The 22,177-nt window shown below is 41.3% G+C and overlaps 1 protein-coding gene and 1 non-coding gene across 2 annotated transcripts in view; one reads left to right on the top strand and one right to left on the bottom strand.

The window, feature by feature from the left end:
• CFAP221 (cilia and flagella associated protein 221) overlaps positions 1–22,177 on the bottom strand; it is a 127,494-nt gene that overhangs the window by 47,611 nt on the left and 57,706 nt on the right. The window contains exons 9-14 of the mRNA XM_055572896.1: positions 17,857–17,977; positions 17,662–17,773; positions 17,072–17,180; positions 13,329–13,416; positions 8,124–8,213; positions 5,072–5,170 (exon numbers count right to left, since the gene is read on the bottom strand). Of these exons, the coding sequence (XP_055428871.1) occupies positions 5,072–5,170; positions 8,124–8,213; positions 13,329–13,416; positions 17,072–17,180; positions 17,662–17,773; positions 17,857–17,977 (619 nt within the window). The remainder of the gene's footprint in view (positions 1–5,071; positions 5,171–8,123; positions 8,214–13,328; positions 13,417–17,071; positions 17,181–17,661; positions 17,774–17,856; positions 17,978–22,177) is intronic.
• TRNAE-UUC (transfer RNA glutamic acid (anticodon UUC)) lies at positions 15,586–15,658 on the top strand. The gene has a single exon. It is a non-coding gene; the product is annotated as a tRNA-Glu (tRNA).

The following is a 22,177-nucleotide window of genomic DNA, read 5'->3' as shown; positions in this document are numbered from 1 at the left end:
ACTCACCTAACTTTCCTGACAGCCCTGAGACAGCTCTCACTGGTGTCCTCAGTGACAGATGAGGAGACAGAGGACAAAGGTCATGGAACTTTGCCAAGACTGAAAAGCTCATGAGAAGTAGCACCAAGATGGGAATGGAAACTGGTGCAGCCACTGTGGAGAACAATATGGAAATCCTCAAAAAACTATAAATAGAGGTATCATATGATCCAGCAATCCCACTCCTGGGCAGATATCTGGAGAAAACTCTAATTTGAAAAGACACATGCATCCCTATGTTCACAGCAGCACTATTTACAAGAGCTGAACAGAAACAACCTAAAAGTCTTCAGAAAGATTAACGGGTAAAGAAGATGTGGTACATATATACAATGGAATACTACTCAGCCATAAAAAGAGTAAAATGATGTCATTTGCAGCAATACAGATGGATTTAGAGATTATCATACTAAGTGAAGTAAGTCAGACACAGAAAGACAAATATCATATGATACCACTTATATGTAGAATCTGAATTATGACACAAATGAACTTATCTATGAAACAGAAACAGACTCAGACACAGAGAACAGACTGGTAGTTGCCAAGGGGGAGGGGGTTGGGGGACGGGTGATTGGGAGTTTGGGATTAGCAGATGCAAACTATTATATACAGAATGGATATACAAAAAGGTCCTACTGTATAGTATAGGGAACTATATTCAATAGTCTGTGAAAAACCGTATGGAAAAGAATATGAGCAAGAATACATATGTATGTGTAACTGAATCACTTTCCTGTACAGCACAAATCAACACGACATTGTAAATCAATTGTACTTGGACTCCCCAGTGGTGCAGTAGATAAGAATCTACCTGTCAGTGCAGGAGAGAGGGGTTCGATCCCTGGTTCAGAAAGATTCCACATGCCACGGAGCAACTAAGCCCGTGCACCACAACTACTGAGCCCGTGCTAGAGAACCCACGAGCCACAACTACTGAGCCCCTATGCTGCAACTGCGAAGCCTGAATACCTGAGAGCCCCTACACTGCAACTACTGAATCCCAGATCTAGAGCCTGTGCTCTACAACAAAAGAAGCCAGCATAATGAGAAGCTCGTGTACTCCAAAAGAGGGTAGCCCCTGCTCACTGCAACTAGAGAAAACCCTCACAAAGCAACAAAGACCCAGCCCAGCCAGAAATAAATTTCAAAAATTAATAATAAATAAATAAATAAGTATAGTTTGCAAAATAAAAAATTAAAAAAGCTATACTGGAGTAAAGGTGGCACTAGTGGTAAAGAAACTGCCTGTCGATGCAGGAGATGTAAGAGAGCTGGGTTCGATCCCTGGGTCAGGAAGATCCCATGGAGGAGGGCATGGCAACCCACTCCAGTATTCTTGCCTGGAGAATCCCATGGACAGAGGAGCTTGGCGGGCTACAGTCCATAGGGTTGAAAAGAATCAGACAAGACTGAAGCAACTAGGCATGCATGCAGAAAAAGAAGTAGCACCAGCAACGGAGGGCAAGAAGCCCAGGCCAGAGCCCAAGTCTTCACCACTGCTTCCCTCCTGGAGGGGGGATTCTGCTCCCCAGGCAGCCACACCCCAGAGGTCGACAAGCAGCATAAGATGCAAGAGGGCCCCCCAAGATGGCTAAGTGCTGAGGCTTACAGGACAGTTTGTTGGAGGAGGGGTAGGCTGAGCTGCCTGAAGGCCAGCTGTGAACAGAGGGAGGTGAGATGGACTGGCATTCTGAGTGAACAGTGAGGAGGAGTAGATAAGGAGCTGATGTTTAGGAAGCAGATGAGGTCTAGGATCACACAGAGGATGGGGCAGCTGGGGAGGGGAGTAGGTAGCCAGACCAGGGGTCACTCACACCCTTTACTGACCTTAGAGACTAACAGATCTTCATTTGTTCCTGATCACGGGAAATGTGCTGGCTGGAGACCAATGTAAGGGTGAAGAAGCCAGGTGGTGAGAGGACACACCTTGAAAGCAGAGCTGCAGCCTGGATGTCAGAGCCCATATCCCACCAGAACACCCCATGATGCTCTCTAGGAATAACTAACCAGCATCCTATGGTTCTAGAGTTTCCATATGGCCCATTAATGCAACTCCTAGATGGACACACCACAGGAACTGAAGATATGTCCACAAACTTGTACATAAATGTTTGTGACATCCTATTCCCATCACAATAGCCAAAAACAGGTACAGCTGCAATGTTTCAACCAATAACTAGAAAAAAAGAGTGTGGTATTTCCATATGACTAAACACAATTCATCCTGAAAAAGGAATGAGGTACTGAAACCTGCTGCACCACGGATGAACCTTGAAAAGATGTTAAGTGAGAGAAGCTAGTTACAAAAACTGTGTACTATATGATTTTACACATACGAACCTTGAAAAGATGTTAAGTGAGAGAAGCTAGTTACAAAAGGCTGTGTACTATATGATTTTACACATATGAAATGTCCAGAATATGAAAATCCACATAGACAGAAAGTGGACAGTGACTGGAGGGCTAGAGTGACTATTGAGGGGAACAGGGTTTCTTTAGCCAGTGATAAAAATGTCCTAAAATCGGACCTAAATCAAATCCCTTACGATTAACAGTAGAAGTGACAAATAGATTCAAGGGATTAGATCTGATAGACAGAGTGCCTGAAGAACTATGGACAGAGGTTAGTGACATTGTATAGGAAGCAGTGATCAAGACCATCCCCAAGAGAAAGAAATGCAAAAAGGCAAAATGGTTGTTTGAGGAGGCCTTACAAATAGCTATGAAAAGAAGAGAAGAGAAAGGCAAAGGAGAAAAGGAAAGATATACACATTTGAATGCAGAGTTCCAAAGAATAGCAAGGAGAGATAATAAAACCTTCCTCAGTGATCAATGCAAAGACATAGAGGAAAATAATAGGATGGAAAAGACTAGAGATCTCAAGAAAATTAGAGATACCAAGGGAACTTTTCATGCAAAGATGGGCACAAAAAAGGAAAGAAATGGTATGGAACTAATAGAAGCAGAAGATAATAAGAAGAGGTGGCAAGAATACACAAAAGAACTATACAAAAAAGATCTTCATGACCCAGATAATCAAGATGGTGTGATCACTTACCTAGACCCAGACATCCTGGAATGTGAAGTCAAGTGGGCCTTAGGAAACATCACTAGGAACAAAGCTAGTGGAGGTGATGGAATGCCAGTTGAGCTATTTCAAATCCTAAAAGATGATGCTATGAAAGTGCTGCACTCAATCTTCCAGCAAATTTGGAAAACTCAGCAGTGGCTACAGGACTGGAAAAGGCCCGTTTTCATTCCAATCCCAAAGAAGGGCCATGTCAAAGAATGCTCAAACTATTGCACAATTGCACTCATCTCACACGCTAGCAAAGTAATGCTCAAAATTCTCCAAGCCAGGCTTCAACAGTATAAGAACCGTGAACTTCCAGATGTTCAAGCTGGTTATAGAAAAGGCAGAGAACCAGAGATCAAACTGCCAACATCTGCTGGATCATCCAAAAAGCAAGAGAGTTCCAGAAAAACACCTACTTCTGCTTTATTGACTATGCCAAAGCCTTTGACTATGTGGATCACAACAAACTGTGGAAAATTCTTAAAGAGATGGGAACACCAGACCATCTTACTTGCCTCCTGAGAAATCTGTATGTAGGTTAAGAAGCAGCAGTTAGAACTGGACATGGAACAACAGACTGGTTTCAAATCAGGAAAGGAGATACATCAATATACATCAAGGCTGTATATTGTCACCCAGGTTATTTAACTTATATGCAGAGTACATCATGAGAAATGCTGGACAGGATGAATCACAAGCTTGAATCAAGATTGCCAGGAGAAATATCAATAGCTTCAGATATGCAGATGACACCACCTTTATGGCAGAAATCGAAGAAGAACTAAAGAGCCTCTTGAAAGTGAAAAAGGACAGTGAAAAAGTTGGCTTAAAACTTGACATTAAAAAAAAAAAAACTTGACATTCAGAAAACTAAGATCGTGGCATCCAGCCCATCCCTTAATGGCAAATAGATGGAGAAACAATGGAAACAGTGACAGACTTTATTTTTTGGGGCTCCAAAATCACTGTCGATGGTGACTGCAGCCATGAAATTAAAAGACACTTGCTCCTTGGAAGAAAAGTTATGACCAACCTAGACAGCATATTACAAAGCAGAGACATTAATTTGCCAACAAAGGTCCATCTAGTCAAAGCTATGGTTTTTCCAGTAGTCATGTATGGCTGTGAGAGTTGGACTATAAAGAAAGCTGAAGGCCAAAGAACTGATGCTTTTGAACTGTGGTGTTGGAGAAGACTCTTGAGAGTCCCTTGGACGGCTAGGAGATCCAACCAGTTCATCCTAAAGGAAATTAGTCCTGATTATTCATTGAAAGGACTGATGCTGAAGCTGAAACTCCAATACTTTGGCCACCTGATGTGAAGAACTGACTGAGAAAAGACCCTGATGCTAGGAAAGATTGAGGGCAGGAGGAGAAGGGGATGGCAGAGGAGGAGATGGTTGGATGGCATCACCAGCTCAATGGACATGAGTTTGAGTAAACTCCGGGAGTTGGTGATGGACAGTGAAGCCTGCTGTGCTGCAGTCCATAGGGTCGCCAAGAGTCGGACATGACTGAGTGACTGAACTGAACTGAACTGAAAATTGGATAGTGGTGATGGCTGCACCACTCTGTGTGCTAAGTCACTTCAGCTGTGTTCAACTGTTTATGATCCTATGGACTAGATCCCACCAGGCTCTTCTGTCCGTTGGATTTCCCAGGCAAGAATACTGGCATGGGTTGCCATTTCCTTCTCCAAGGGATCTTCCTGATCCAGGGATCGAATCTGCATCTCCTGTGGCTCCTGCATTGCAGGCAGATTCTTTACCACTGAACCACTAGGGAAGGTCTCTGTACCACTCTGCACTACACAAAAAACTAGAGAATTGTATACCGTATAGGAGTGAATTTTATGGCATGTGAATTGCATCTCAATAAAGTTGTTATAAAAAACTCATTGCTCAATTTCCCATTGTTAAACACAGGGAAACTTCAACGTGGTGCTGAGACTTACCTTGCGAGCTGCTTGTTGAAACCGTCTCTGTGCTCGGAATCTGTTGACCCAAGTATTATTAACGAGTGGATCAAAATTAGGATGAAATTCTTGGATTTTCTGTGAACACAAAATATCGGTCCATCTTAGATGTAAATTTTAACTCCATGCATAATTATTTAATAAAAATGTTTCAGAGTTTGATCTCAAATCAAGTTATTTGTTCTTCCATTTAATGAGCATTTATTAAGCACTTTGGTGCACACAGCATTATAGGAACTACTTCTTGGGTTAGGAACCAAAAGAAAGACAGGATTTGGGTTTTAAGAAATGTAGTCTAGTCTCATTTTTCTAGTGACTCAATGTCACATATATATAATGCAGATCTGTTTCTGGCTTTCTCTTTGGTCTCATCCGTATGCCAGCACCACACTGCCTTAGTGATCTGACTTTTTCATAGACTTTGTCTCCTTCAGAGGCAGTCCTCTCCCCCAGTTTAGTTATTTTAAGTTAAAAAAATTCTCAAGCCTTTTCTCTTTCCTATGTGTACGTGAGTGCTCAGTCACTCAGTCGTGTCCAACTCGGCAACCCTATGGACTGTAGCCCCCTAGGCTCCTCTGTCCATGGGATTTTCCAGGCAAGAATACTTGAGTGGATTGACATTTACTTCTCCAGGGGATCTTCCAGACCTGGGGATCAAACCCACATCTCCTGCGTCTCCTGCACTGCAGGTGATTCTTTACCGCTGAGCCACCAGGTAAGCTGGTGGCTTACAAATATACACACACACATATCTACATGATAATACTCATGTTCATGTTGTGTATATATACATGTATATGTACTTAAAGAGTTTATAAAATTCCATGAGAAAGTCTATTGAGATATTAACTGGATTGCATTAAATCTATAGATCAATTAGAAAGAGGTGACATCTTTGCAATGTTTATCCTCTTCCATGAAACGTCTGTAAAAATCTTTCAACTTATTTAGATCTTTGTTGCTGTTTTAGTGTAAAGCTTTGTAATTGTTAGATTTGCTTCTAGGTACTTGCTTGCTATTATAAATTACATGTTTATTAAATTATATGTTAACATTTTCTTTCTTGTATATGAAAATACATACATATTGTACAATGATTTTATATGCAATTGTCAAGCTCTCTCACAAATTCAGTAAGACGAATTATTCTGGCAATAGATTCTTTTAGATTTTCTATAATCATAGTCAATTATATCATATGAAATCAAAGATCTTTCTCTCCAATATTTATGACTTTTATTATATCTTTTTCTTATCATTCTTACACTATATAGAATCTCTAACACAATACTGAATAAAAGAACTTATGCTGCCTTGTACATAAAATACTTCTAACTTTTTACCAATTGGAAAGACTTTTACTGCAATTTTTTTTAAAAAAGCAATTTATCAGTTTACAAAAGTTTCTGTTTTCCTCATTTGGTGAGTTTTCTTTTTGGAAAATTGTGAATATTACATCAAAAAAGAGAGAGAGAAAGAAAGAAATGTACAGTCTAGATAGGCAAGATCGAACAGACACATGTGGCCCTGGGAAAGAATGAAGTCACATGGAAATCAGTCCCTTGTGATGGGGGATGGGATGCCTTGGAATGGGGAGCCAGACTGTGTGGTCCTCACTAGAGCCTGCACACCATGTGCACATGTGCATGAACACCAGTAACTGGCTGGGAAGGAAAGGGTGCCTGGGGTGTCGAGAGGCCACCAGAGCCTCTGGCGCTGCAGGTTCTTGAACAGAGAAACAATGTGAAGACAGAGTCATCGGAAATGGATCAGCCCCTCATTGGCCTGGGCAGTGGGCCATGGAAGAGAAGTCGGATCTGCTGAATAAGCCGAGGCTGAGGTGTGACAGGGTGTGACGGTGGACCTCGGGGTGGCCTCATGGAAGAGTGACTGGCAAGACTTTGGGGCCAGATGACATGTGGGGGAGAAGGAAAAAGGTGAAAATAGTTCAGATTTGACAGATCCAGAAGAGAAAAGTGAGAATGATGGAGGTGGGAGATGGAGAAGAATCTTTCCATTGTTAAAATTAAAAATTGGGATAGACAACAGGTCCCACTGTATAGCACAGGGAACTATATTCAATATCCTCTGATAAAACATAATGGAAAAAGAATGTATATATATATATATACACACACACACACACACATATACATACATAACTGAATCATTGTGCTGTACAGCAGAAACTAACACAATCAATTATAAATCAATTATAAATTGATTTATAAAATCAATTATACTTTTAAATCAATTATACTTCAATAAAATAAAATTTAAAGAATAAACAAAAATTAAAAATTGAGGTTTTTAACCAGAAACTGTCACATGACAGAAGAAACTCTGACGGGGGCTGCTGTCCCCACTTCACAGTTGAGGACACTGCGGCACCAAGGCTGAAAGAGCTCCTCCCGGATCCCATATCCGTGGTGGAACTGGAGCCAGTGCTCTGGCGTCTGACTTCCTGTCTTGTTTGACAAAGGGAGGGAGGGGGCAAGGAACCCACCCAGGGACCCACCCTGAGGATCAGCATGCAGACAGGGGCGTGGACAGCAAAGTGAAGTCGCTCAGGCGTGTCCTACTCTTTGCGACCCCATGGACTGTAGCCTACCAGGCTCCTCCATTCATGAAATTTTCCAGGCAAGAGTATTGGAGTGGGTTGCCATTTCCTTCTCTAGGGGATCTTCCCAACCCAGGGATGGAACCTGGGCCTCCCGCATTGCTGGCAGACACTTTACCATCTGAGCCACCAGGGAAGCCCTTGGACAGCAAAGGGGAAAAAAAAAACGGAGACCAAGAGGAGAAAGCAGAGTGTGGGAAGGAGGTGCCTGTATAGGGTGCCAATAACCTCAAATTGATGCCTGACTTGTGGGCATGTTGAAAAAAAAACACTCTGTGAAAAGGTAAACAAGTTAAAAATTGTTAAAAATCTCTTGGTAAGAGGATTTCTAGAAAATTGCTTATATGCTTAAAAAATAAGCATATAAAGAGCTGCTGACAATTAGAATCCAAATAAAGAAAAGTTACTCACTTCTTTCAGGTCGTGTAAAATCCGTTTGGGGTGAACTTCTGTCTTGCATCGCTGGAATTCCTCATACAAAACAGGATCTCCTCTATCTAGCTGGGGTTTTCAATCATTGAAAATGTTAAAATTGAATATAGATGCATCCAACTACAACTGTTATTTCTCTTTAAAACGGGTAGAAACACATTAAGCAGTTGGTCTAATCCATCCATGATGTTCCCTCTGGGAGGGGTGGTTAAAATGATCTTTGCAAGTACACCTACTGTTTAAATACGGAAAGTTTTATTAGAAGCACAAACCCAACACCTTCTTATTGAAATTAGTGTGTGTGTGTGTACGCACACGCTTCTGTGCAGTCACACGCACAGTCAGTCGTGTCTGACTCTTTGGGACCCCATGGGCTGTAGCACGCCAGGCTCCTCTCTCCATGGAATTTTCCAGGCAAGAATACTGAAGTGAATTGCCGTTTCCTCCTCCAGGGGATCTTTACAATAGTCTCTGGAAATTATTTGAAGCATTTAAAATTCACAGAAAGGATTCTAGGAAACTGTGTCACCATGGGGGTGTAGAGATTTCATTTAAAAGAAATTTAACGTCCCAGTAAAGTTTTAAGCTCCTTAGAGCTAATTAACCAAGTATCAGGTTTAACACAGGCATGTGATCTCTCCCCTTACCCTGGGTGGCGGAGGTTGGGGGTCTGTCTTGTCCCTGGATTAAGAGTCCCCCAGATTGCCCCCCTTCCCCTACTACTTGTGTCCTCCTGGCCCGAGTAATCTCCCCTGTTCCACACTAGGCACTTCCAGGTTGTTCCCAGGAAGGCTGGCTTGGCTTGGTCAGTGTCTGCACATACCTGCTTCCACAGTAAAAAGGACCATACACACTGCAAAAATGTGTTAGTTTTTGCTTCTCTGTGGGCTTTACTATTTGTTAATTAGCTTCTAAAATTAGTTTGGTTCTCAGCTACACTGTCCACAGTCATTTTTAAGACTAAATTGATTGGGATACACACACTACTATATTTAAAATGGATAACCAACAAGGACCTACTGTATAGATCAGGGAACTCTGCTCAATATTCTGTAATAGCTTAAATGGGAAAAGTATTTGATAAAAATAGATATACATATATGTATAACTGAATGCAGATGATACCACTCTAATGGCAGAAAGTGAAGAGGAACTAAAGAGCCTTTTGATGAAGGTGAAAGAGGAGCGTGAAAAAGCTGGCTTAAAACTCAACACAGAAAAAATGAAAATCATGGCATCTGGTCCCATCACTTCATGGCAAATAGAAGGTGAAAAAGTGGAAACAGTGACAGACTTTATTTTCTTGGGCTCCAAAATCACTGTGGATGGTGACTGCAGTCATGAAATTAAAAATGCTTGCTCCTTGGAAGAAAAGCTATTACAAACCTAGACAGCATATTAAAAACCAGAGACATTATTTTGCTGACAAAGGTCCATACAGTCAAAGCTATGGTTTTTCCAGCAGTCATGTGCAGATGTGAGTGGACCATTAAGAAGGCTGAGCATTAAAGAATTGATGCTTTTGAACTGTGGTGCTGGAGAAGACTCTTAAGAGTACTTTAAGACTTCAAGGAGACCAAACCAGTCAATCGTAAAGGAAATCAACCCTGAATATTCATTGGAAAGACTGCTGCTGAAGCTGAAGCTCAAATACTTGGGATACCTGATGTGAAGAGCTGACTCATTGGAAAAGATTCTGATTCTGGGAAAGACTGAGGGCAGGAAGAGAAGGGGGTGCCAGAGGACATGATGATTGGATGGCATCACTGATTCAATGGACATGAATTTGAGCAAACTCTGGGAGCTAGCGAAGGACAAGGGAGTCTGGCGTGCTGCAGTCTATGGAGTCCGAAAGAGTTGGACACAACTTAGTGGCTGAACAACAACTTAGCAACTGAACAACAATGATAACTGAATCACTGTGTCACACACCTGAAACTAACGCAACACTGCTAATCAACTATGTTGTTGTTGTTTAGTCGATAAGTTATGTCTGACTCTTTCGCAACCCCAATGGACTACAGCCTGCCAAGCTCTTCTGTTCATGGAATTTCCCAGGCAAGAATACTGGAGTGGGTTGCCATTTCCTTTTCCAGAGGATCTTCCTGACCCAGGGATGGAACCTGCCATCTCCTGCATTGGCAGGGAGATTCTTTACCACTGAGCCACCAGAGAAGCACAATTCCAATATAAAATAAAAATTAAAAATTAATAAATAAAGATTGAACTTCAAGAAATCTATTCCAACCATCACATTAACACCTTATTTGGAAATAAGAGGACCTACTGTATGGCACAGGGAGCTACACTGTATTTTGAGCTATAGAGTATTTTGTCATAACATATAAGGGAAAAGAATCTGAAAAAGAATATACATACATATACGTGTGTGTGTGTATAACTGAATCACTGTACTGTATACCTGAAACTAATATGAGCCTTACAAATAGCTGAGAAAAGAAGAGAAGTGAAGGCAAAGGAGAAAAGGAAAGATATATCCATCTGAATGCAGCATTCCAAAGAATAGCAAGGAGAGATAAGAAGGCTTTCTGAAGTGAACAATGCAAAGAAATGAGGAAAACAACAGAATAAGAAAGACGAGATCTCTTCAAGAAAATTAGAGATACCAAGGGAATATTTCATGCTAGGATGGGCACAATAAAGGACAGAAACATATGGACCTAACCGAAGCAAAAGATATTAAGAAGAGGTGGCAAGAACACACAGAAGAACTGTACAAAAAAGGTCTTAATGACCTGGATAGCCAGGATGGTGTGGTCACTCATCTAGAAGCAGATATCCTGAAACCTGGAGTAAGAAGTCAAGTGGGCCTTAGGAACAATAACTACAGACAAAGCTAGTAAAGGTGATGGAATTTCAGCTGAGCTATTTCAAATCCTAAAAGATGATGCTGTTAAAGTGCTGCGCTCAATATGCCGGCAAATTTGGAAAACTCAGCAGTGGCCACAGGACTGAGGCCACTCAGTGTTGGTTCTCAATCCAATCTCAAAGAAGGGAAATGCCAAAGAATGTTCAAACTAGTGCACAATTGCACTCATTTCACATGCTAGTGAGGCTTCAACAATATGTGAACCAAGAACTTCCAGATGTACAAGCTAGATTTAGAAAAGGTAGAAGAGCCAGAGATCAAATTGCCACCATCCACTGGATCACAGAAAAAGCAAGAGAATTCCAGAAAAACATCTACTTCTGCTTCATTGACTATGCTAAAGCCTTTGACTGTGTGGATCACAAAACTGAAAAATTCTTAAAAAGATGGGAATACCAGAACACCTTAGCTGCCTCTTAAGAAACCTCTATGCAGGTGAAGAAGCAACAGTTAGAACCAGATGTGAAACAAGGGACTGGTTCAAAATTGGGAAGGCAGTACGTCAAGGCTGTATATTGTCACCCTGTTTATTTAACTTCTATGCAGAGTACATCATGCGAAATGCCAGGCTGGATGAAGCACAAACTGGAATTAAGACTGCAGGTAGAAATATCAATAATCTCAAATATGCAGATAACACTACCCTAATGCAAGAAAGCAAAGAGGAGCCTTTTGATGAAGCTGAAAGAGGAGAGTGAGAAAGCTGGCTTAGAACTCAACATTCAGAAAACAAAGATCATGGCATCCGGTCCTATCACTTCATAGCAAATAGATGGGGAAAAAATGGAAACAGTGACAGACTTTATTTTCTTGGGTTCAAAAATCACTGTGGACATTTAAATTAAAAGACGATTGCTCCTTGGAAGGAAAGCTATACAAACCTAGACAGTGTATTAAAAAGCAGACCCATCACTTGGCCAAAAAGGTTTGTATACTCAAAGGTATAGTTTTTCCAGTAGTCATGTACAAATGTGAGAGTTGGCCCATAAAGGCTGAGTGCTTAAGAATGAATGTTTTTGAACTGTGGGGTTGGAGAATACTCTTGACAGTCCCTTGGACAGCAAGGAGATAAAGCCAGTTAATCTTAAAGGAAATCAATCCTGCATACTCCACTGGAGTATGCATATCCCACTGGAAGGACTAGTGCTGAAGCTGAAGCGCCAACACTTTGGCCACCAGATGTGAAGAGCTGACTCATTAGAAAAGACACTGATGCTGGGAAAGACTGAAGGCAGGAGGAGAAGGGGTGACAGAGAATGAGACGGTTGGATGGCATCACCAATTCAATGGACATCAGCTTGAGCAAACTCTGGGAGACAGTGAAGGATAGGGAAGCCTGCTGGCATGTTGTAGTCCATGGGGTCACAAAGAATCAGACCCGACTGAGTGACTGAACCTCAACAAAATCAACTATACTTCAGTAAAATAAAAAACAAAACAAAACAGAAATGAGAGACATCTATGGTTGTCAGCAGGTGGTGAGCTCTTATATGAACTCATATAAGTTCAGCTCTTATATGAACACAGCTGATCTCAAACACATGTGGAGTTTGAGACTGTGGATCTCAGGTTCAAAACACAGATTTTGTAGGGAGAGACCTAACTCTCTTCCACCACAAGTCAAATAAAATAGGCAGTTTTAAAAAGGGATTGGTAAAGGTGTTGTAAGAAGAAAAGAGAGAGACTTCTTGTATCTTTATTCAGACTCTACTTATTTATAATGAACATCTCAGAAGTGAACATTACTGACCATCTCCCTTGAGCAAGAAGTCGCCACCCTTGAGTGTCTGTGCCATTGGGCTCTCATGCCCACTTGATCTGAATCCTCCATCCATCTTGCTTTGCTCAGCTTCCTGCTGTGGGCCTGGGCCTCCAGCTTTAGTTTGGACCTGGCTCTGGTGTGGCTCCTGGCTGCTGTCTCTGGGTGTCTCTTATTTCCATGCACTGTAGATCACGCCCAGCATTTCAGCCTGAATTGGAGCCATTCCCTGCCTCTGAATTGGATGTCTGTTTCTTATTTACTACTTTTCAAAACCATACTGTGTCTCCTAGGAAGCTTTCTAGTTAGATGAGTCCTCTCTCACTGTCCCTTGAATCTCTACACTACTTAGAGGATGTTTCCAGTGACAGGTATGGCCAGCCTCAATTCATTGCTAACTGTGGGCATGTTATCAGCCTCTCCTTCCAACTTAACTGTAAGATTTTTTTTTTCCTTCGGCTGTGACATCTTGCATATAGCTGGAATTAAAAATATTTAGTGAAATAAATGATATCAGATTAGCAGTGATTCTGACCTTGTATTTGTTGTTTACTCTTTGCCGCTCCTCATAAATGTCTTTTTTAAATTTAAAGGACATATGATCCTTACCGAGGTGCACCTGCCTGGGGAGAAAAAAAACCAAAAACAATTTCCAGAACCCATCAGAATACCACAATCGATTTCAGGATGGAGCATCTCAGCTGAACTGCAGAGCTGATGCAGGAGAGCACACCAAAGAAGAGAGAAGTTGCAGATGCCAGCAACACAAGTAGAGTGAACAACATGCTCCCCACAGGGAAGCTTGTCTTCCAGTGACACATGCCAAAATATTTATGAATAAAGAGACCTGGACACTCAATCTCATTCATCATTCAGTTCAGTTCAGTTGCTCAGTCGTGTCCAACTCTTTGCTACCCCATGAATCACAGCACGCCAGGCCTCCCTGTCCATCATCAACTCCCAGAGCCTACCCAAACTCATGTCCATCGAGTTGGTGATGCCATCCAGCCATCTCATCCTCTGTTGTCCCCTTCCCCTCCTGCCCCCAATCCTTCCCAGTATCAGGGTCTTTTCCAATGAGTCAACTCTTCACATCAGGTGGCCAAAGTATTGGAGTTTCAGCTTCAGCATTAGTCCTTCCAATGAACACCCAGGACTGGTCTCCTCTAGGATGGACTGGTTGGATCTCCTTGCAGTCCAATGGACTCTCAAGAGTCTTCACCAACACCACAGTTCAAAAGCATCAATTTTTCGGCGCTCAGCTTTCTTCACAGTCCAACTCTCACATCCACACATGACTACTGGACAAACCATAGCCTTGACTAGATGGACCTTTGTTGGCAAAGTAATGTCTCTGCTTTTTAATATGCTATCTAGGTTGGTCATAACTTTCCTTCTATGGAGTAAGGGTCAAAATGCAAATCAGAGCCACAGTGATGGACTACATCATACCTATTTGGATGGCTATGATCATTGACAAAGATGATGATAGCAATCATAACAAAGGAAAATAACAGGAGTTGCCAAGGATGTGGAGAAACTGGAATGTAAAATGGTGTAGTTATGTAGAACACAGACTGGCTGTTCTCAAAAAATTATAGGTGAATTATCCTGAGATCCAGTAATTCCTCTCCTATGTATACACCCAAGAGCACTGAAAAGGTAAGTTCACACAAAAACTTGTATATAAATGTTCACAGCAGCATTATTTCAAATAGCCCAAAACTGGAAACCTCCCAAATGTCCACGAACTGATGAATAAACACAGTGTAGAATGTTGATAAAACAAAACCTTATTCCCCATAAAAATAAATGAAGTACTGACAGATGCTGTGACATGGATGAACTTTGAAAACATGTTTAGTGAACAAAGTGAAAGTGTTAGTGGCTCAGTCGTGTCCGACTCTTTGTGACCCTTTGAACTATAGCTTGCCACGCTCCTCTGTCCATGGAATTCTCCAGGAAAGAATACTGGAGTGGGTAGCCATTCTCTCCTCCAGGGAATCTTTCCGACCGAGGTCTTGAATCTGGGTCTCCTGCATTACAGGCAGATTCTTTACTGTTTAAGCCACCAGGGAAGCCCAGTGAAGAAGCCAGTTACTAAAGGTCACATATTATATGACTACATTCATATGAAATGTCCAGAAGGGGCAATACCAGAGACAAACAGTGGTTGAGTGGTTGCCAGGGGTAGGGGAAACAGGAGGATGGGGGGATGACTGCTTCATGCTTATAGGATTCTTTTCGGCAGGGATGTAAAAGTTCTGGAACTAAGTACTGATGGTTGTACAACACTGTGAACATACTAAGAACTTCTGGGGTTGTACACATTAAAATAGCGAAAATGGTTCATTTCATGTGATGTGAATTTCATCCCACTTTAGAAAAAACTCTGGGGGACTTCCCTGGTGTTACAGTGGATAGTAGTCCACTTGCCAATACGGGGACATGAGTTCAATCCCTGGTCTGGGAGGATTCCACATGCTGTGGAGCAACAAAGCTCGTGCGCCACAACTACTGAGCCAGCACCCTGGAGCCCATGAACCACAGCTACTGAGCCCATGAACCTAGAGCCTGTGCTCCACAACAAGAGAAGCCACTGCAGTGAGAAGCCAGTGCCTCACGACTAGAGGGTGGTCCCTGCTCCTCACAACTAGAGAAAGCCTGCATGTAGCAATGACCCCCCAAAAAAATTAATTAAAAAAACCAATTAATTAAAGAAAAACAACCTCTCATATGTAATGTACCCATTGTGGAGTCTGACACACATTCAAAGCATACAGTAGTGGAATTCCCTGGTGGTCCAGTGGTTAGGTCCTGGCACTTTCACTGCCAAGGGCCCAAGTTCAATCCCTGGTCAGGGAAATAAGATCTCATAGGCTGAGTGCCAAAAAAAAAAGTATATAGTAAAAGTTCTGGAGAACTGTTTTAAAGGAGACTAAAGAGATAAAAAAAACTAAATACAAACCATATGATCTTTCATTGGACCTTGGGTTCCCCTTTTCAAAAACGAAAACGTCCCTGGTATAGAAGCATTATGGGGACAACTGGGTAAATTTGCATATAGGCTGATGATTTAATGTGGTATCAATGTTAAACTTCTTAGAAGTAATTATGGTGATGCTGGAGAATGTCCTTGTTCTTAGGAGCTAAAGCCTTTAGAGGTGAGGCCTCATGGTTACCGGTACCTGCAGTCACTTCCAAATGGCTCAGGGAGATGAAAGATGTGTGTGTTGAGTGTGCATTTGCGCTTGTGTGCGAGGCACAGTGCTAACAACTGATGACCAGACATCAGTGTGTGTGGGTCTCACTGGATGGTTTAAAATCTTTCAACAAAATGTTGGGATAAAATATTAAGTGAATAATACATGATCAAAATTTAATTTAGGATATGATTTCAAGCCTGTTACAAAGCAGCACAGAAGGAAGGAAAAACACCAGGGTTAACAGTGGTCACTGCATTATAGTGATTCTTTTTCCTTTTCTACACTTAAAAAATGTTTTCAAGTTTTTTACAGTGATAACATGCCATTTTATTTTTTTACAATAGGGAAAGAGTTTTTTCTCAAATGGTCCTGGGTAACCTGGCATACTCTCCATTCAACTGAGGCCAGACCCTGAGTACAGACTCACACAAGGTTCTGTGAATTCATAAAAGGGGTTGTTTCTCATGAGAGGTGGCAGGGTGCGAACACCTGGGCTGGCCCCAGAGCATGCAGTGAGTTCTCTGTCTGGGCAGTGAGGAAGCAGGGCTGTGACAGGGTGGCCACCTAACCAAACTTTCCAGGAGTCTCTTTTTGAACTCAGTTTTTGAGTTTCCACAGTTACTTCAGCTGAGTCTGTACATGTAGATATGTCTTGCATGGTCTGGTAAAGACCTGCATCACTAGGAGCCTCTCCCACCCCACATGCACTGCCGGGCTCCCCAGATGGCCCCTGGAGCTCAGAGCCCAGGACACAGGGGGCTTGGGTGGGGTGAGAGAAAGTCGGGCAAGATTCAGGGTCCCCGAGTCACCCCAGGGAGGGGGTGTCCTGGCGTGAGGGGGTGCACTTTGGTTCTGTGCTGGTCACACTTAGGAAAGTGCATGGTGTGGTCACATTGATTTACTCCTGATAGAAACTTCACTCTGAAACAAAGTCCATTAAAGGGGAGAAAATAATCAAATGTTTCAAAGGGCATGAAAAGTTATTCCATTCATTCATTCATTGTGTCTCATGGATAAAAAGCCATTTGCCAAAAATACCATCACTTGATGTGAATAATCATGGGACACTTACCACTTCAGGTGATTTTCAATCTCTTCACAAGTGTCCTGTCTGACTTTCTGTTCAAAGAGCGCTTCTTTCATTTGTCTTGTTTTTGAAATCTCAGTGCCTTGGTCCAAAACTGAGGGCAGGAGCAAACAATGATTACACCAGTAATCAAATCAGAATCACTGGCTGGGAGAAAAACATTTCAAACGGCAAAATGTAACAGGGCTCTAACTGAGTTTTGTTGCTGCTGCTCATAAGCAGTAAATATGAGAAGCAATAACTCCTTTAGATTCTGCCCAGAGCTGATTTGGAGAAGGCACTGGCACCCCACTCCAGTACTCTTGCCTGGCAAATCCCATGGACGGAGCCTGGTGGGCTGCAGTCCATGGGGTCGCTGTCGGATATGACTGAGCGACTTCACTTTCACTTTCACTTTTCACTTTCATACATTGGAGAAGGAAATGGCAACCCACTCCAGTGTTCTTGTCTGGAGAATTCCAGGGATGGGGGAGCCTGTTGGGCTGCCGTCTATGGGGTCGCACAGAGTCGGACATGACTGAAGCGACTTAGCAGCAGTAGCAGCAGAGCTGATTTATGGTGGATTCATTGCTTACCTTCTCTCAATTCTTTAATCTTTAATTTTCCTGGTTCTTGGTTTAAAACAGTTGCCACAGCAAATGGATTCAATAAATCTACTGGAAATCTCAAGTTGTGATATTCGATTTCCTGAGACCAAATCAGGAGAGAAAAGTCACTATTTGGCCTTTCTGTTGTTCTTTCTGTTGTGATAACCGTAATGCCCACTTTACCTTAATCTTTGGAAGCTTTGCTTTTGCTGGCAATTGGGGGAAAGGTACACGTGTCATTGCCTTTTCTGGAGGAACAACTACTTTCTTAGAAAGAGTATTTACTCTTTCAAATTCTTCCAACCTAGAGTTGAAAACAGATATTAAATTAGTATGTAATGCAACAACTCAAGGCTCTGAATTTTAGTTCTTTCCAATAATATCATGACTTATAGTCCATTAAATACTATATGTAAACTATGATTTTTTTAGCTGTCATGTATGGATGTGAGAGTTGGACCATAAAGAAGGCTGATCACCAAAAGAACTGATGCTTTCAATCTGTGGTGTTGGAGAAGACTCTTGAGAGTCCTTTGGACAGCAAGGAGATCAAACCAGTCAATCCTAAAGGAAATAAACCCTGAATATTCATTGGAAGGACTGATGCTGAAGTTGAAGCCCCAATGCTTTGGACACACCTGATGTGAAGAGCCAATTCACTGGAAAAGACCCTGATGCTGGGAAAGATGAAGATTTCAAGGGAAGGGGCCATCAGAGGATGACATGGTTAGACAGCATCACTGATTCAATAGACATGAATTTGAGCAAACTCTGGGAGATAGTGGAGGATAGAGGAACCTGGCTTGCTATAGTTCATAGGGTCACAAAGAGTTGGAGACAACTTAGCGACTGAAAAATGACAACAAAACTCAAAATCAACTTGGGTGCTAAAACAGTGGTTTATGAAAATAAACACAAGGTCAGGATGCCAGAACATAATCATAAATAAACAGTGGGGCAATGGCTATTATCCTTACATTCTCAAAGAACATAGTAAGTAGAAAATAGGACATGCTGAAAAATGCTCCTGGCATCCAGCATAATTCATTCCTAAGCTATTGGTTTTCCATGGCTAAATTTATTTACCACACTTAACTTTTACATTGATTTATGTGTAAAAGAATAATTATGTCTACTGTTTGTACCAAAATGTTTTTAAAAAGTTATTCATAATATTGTAAAAATGACTATACTATGCAAAGCAATCTACAGATTCAGTACAATCCCTATCAAATTACCAATGGCATTTTTCACAGAACTAAAACAAAAAATTTCACAGTTTGTATGGAAACACAAAAGATCCTAAATAGCCAAAGCCATATTAAGAAAGAAAAATGGAGTTGGAGGAATTAAACTCCCTGACTTCAGACTATACTACAAAGCTACAGTCATCGAAACAGTATGCTACTGACATTAAAACAGAAATACAGAACAATAGAATAAGATAGAAAGCCCAGAGATAAACCCACACACCTATAAGCACCTTATCTTTGACAAAGAAGGCAAGAATATACAATAGAGAACAGACAGGCTCTTCAATAAGTGGTGCTGGGGAAAACTGGGCAGCTACATGTAAAAGAATGAAGTTAGAACACTTCCTAACACCATATACAAAAATAAACTCAAAATGGATGAAAGACGTAAAGGTAAAGCCAGCAACTATAAAATGCTTAGAGGAAAATATAGGCAGAACATTCTTTGACATATATCACAGCAAGATCCTCTTTGACCCACCTCCTAGGGTAATGGAAATAAAAAGAAAAATAAACAAATGAGACCTAATTAAGCTTACAAGTTTTTGCACAGCAAAGGAAACTACAAACAAGATGAAAAGACTACACTCACAGTGGGAGAAAATAATTGCAATAATAAAGAATTAGTCTCCAAAATACACAACCTGTTGCAGCTCATGCAACTCTCTCTCTATCAAAAAAGGGGCAGAAGACTTAAACAGACTTTGCTCCAAAGAAGACATACAGATGGCCAATAAACACATGAAAAAAATGCTCAACATCACTCATTATTAGAGAAATGTGAATCAGAACTACAGTGAGGTATTATCTCACACTAGTCAGAATGGCCATCATCAAAAAATCGACAAACAATAAACGCTGGAGAGGGTGTGGAGAAAAGGGATCCCTCTTGCACTGTTGGTAGGGATATAAATTGATACAGCCACTTTGAAGAACAGTATGGAGATTCCTTAAAAAAAAAGCTAGAAATAAATCTACCATATGACCCAGCAATCCCATTACTGGGCATATACCCTGAGAAAACCATAATTCAAAAAATACAGGTACCCCAATATTCACTGTAGCACTATTTACAATATCCAGGACATGGCAGCAATCTAGATGTCCACCAACAGATGAAGGGATAAATAAGTTGTGGTAATATATACAATGGAATACTACTCAGCCATAAAAAGGAGCAAATTTGAGTCAGTTTTAGGGAGGTGGATACAGAGTGAAGTAAGTAAGGAAGAGAAAAACAAATATTGAATATTAACGCATATATATGAAACCTAGAAAAATGGTATTGATAAACCTATTTGCAGGGCAGGAATAGAGACGTAGATATAGAGAAGAGACTTGTGGCTACAGTGGGCAAAGGAGAGGGTGGGATGAATTGAGAGAGTAGCACTGAAACATATTCATTACCATATGTAAAATAGATACCATATGTAAAATAGTGTGAAGTTGCTATATAACACAGGGAGCTCAACACAGTGCTCTGTGACAACCTAGAGGGTTGGGATGGGATGTGGGCATGGCAGGGAGGTTCAAGAGGGACAGGACATATGTATACTTATGGTTGATTCATGCTGTTGTATAGCAGAAAGCAACACAGCATTGTAAAGCAATTATCCTCCAATTAAAGTGATTCAGGCTAATGTTTGAGATCTTTTCTATAAATTAAAACTACTTTGAACATGGATAGGTATAGACAGGGCTGCTTCCATGTCTGCAGAAGCTGTTTATTTGTCATGAGGGGTAGTAGAACCACGCTATGCTCATAAATGCTGCCCATGAAAGCATTTCCTCAAGCACAAGTTTTGTGGGATGACACCTGACGGTGACCCTTCAGAGAGAAGATGAGAAATTGCTGCCGTCTAGGCATTCTGACACTCCATTTGCTTTGGTTGAGCACCTACTGATCCAGCTGCCCTGCATAACACAGGTTATAGGCCTGCAGTCCCAGATTCAGTAAGGCCAGTGTGAGAGTCCTGAAAGGTCCCAGGCATGGGAGAACCTGTCCCTGGGTGGGAGGGATGCATACTGATGGACACGCTGTGAGGTGCAAGGATGAGATGCTTGGTGAGCTGTGGCCTGGTGTTCACATCTCAACAGAGCAGAGCTCTGACACCACCTCTGCCATACACATTTGGGAAACAACCCAGAATACTTGAGGATGTTAAAAAGAACCAGTCTCCTTGAGATGGAACCTTCTACACTGTTAATGGGAATGTAAGTTGGTGCAGTTATTATGGAGAACAGCATGGGGGTTCCTTAAAAAACTAAAACTAGAGCTACCATATGATCCTGCAATCCCCCTCCTGGGCATGTATCCAGAGAAAACCATAATTCTAAAAGATACATGCACCCCTATGTTCATAGCAACACATTTACAATAACCAGGACAATAGCCAGAAACAACCTAAATGTCCATCAACAGATGAATGGACAAAGAAGATGTGGTACATATATACAGTGGAATACTATTCAGCCACAAAATGAACAAAATAATGCCCAACAACATGCATGGACCTAGAGATTACCATACTAAGTGAAGTAAGTCAGAAAGAGAAAGACAAATACCATAAGATCACTTATATATATGGAATCTAAAATATGACACAAACAAACTTATCTACAAAATAGACTCACAGGCAAAGAGAACAGACTTCTGGTTGCCAAGGAGGAGAAGGATGGGGGAGGGAAGTATTAGGAGTTTGGGATTCACAGATGCAAATTATTATATATAGGATGGGTGAACAACAAGTTCCTACTGTAGAGCACAGGGAACTGTATTCAACATCCTGTGATAAACCATATGGAAAAGAATATGAATAAGAATATATATATATGTATGTATATGTATATATGCATATAACAGTCACATTGCTGAACAGCAGAAATTAACACAACGGTGTTAAGTTAATTACATTTCAATCAGAAAAAAAGAAAACAGTCTCTTTAAGAAGTCTAACTACTAGTGTTCGTAGTGATGTTTTCTAAGGCCTGCTTGACTTCTCATTCCAGGATGTCTGGCTCTAGGTGAGTGATCACACCATCGTGGTTATCTTGGTCGTGAAGATCTTTTTTGTACAGTTCTTCTGTGTATTCTTGCCACCTCTTCTTAATATCTTCTGCTTCTGTTAGGTCCATACCATTTCTGTCCTTTATCGAGCCCATCTTCGCATGAAATGTTCCCTTGGTATCTCTAATTGTCTTGAAGAGATCTCTAGTCTTTCCCATTCTGTTGTTTTCCTCTATTTCTTTGC

The sequence above is a fragment of the Bubalus kerabau genome, chromosome 3 (genome assembly GCF_029407905.1).
Source record: "Bubalus kerabau isolate K-KA32 ecotype Philippines breed swamp buffalo chromosome 3, PCC_UOA_SB_1v2, whole genome shotgun sequence".
Taxonomy (NCBI): Eukaryota; Metazoa; Chordata; class Mammalia; order Artiodactyla; family Bovidae; genus Bubalus; species Bubalus kerabau.
This window is presented reverse-complemented; position numbering and strand designations above follow the sequence as displayed.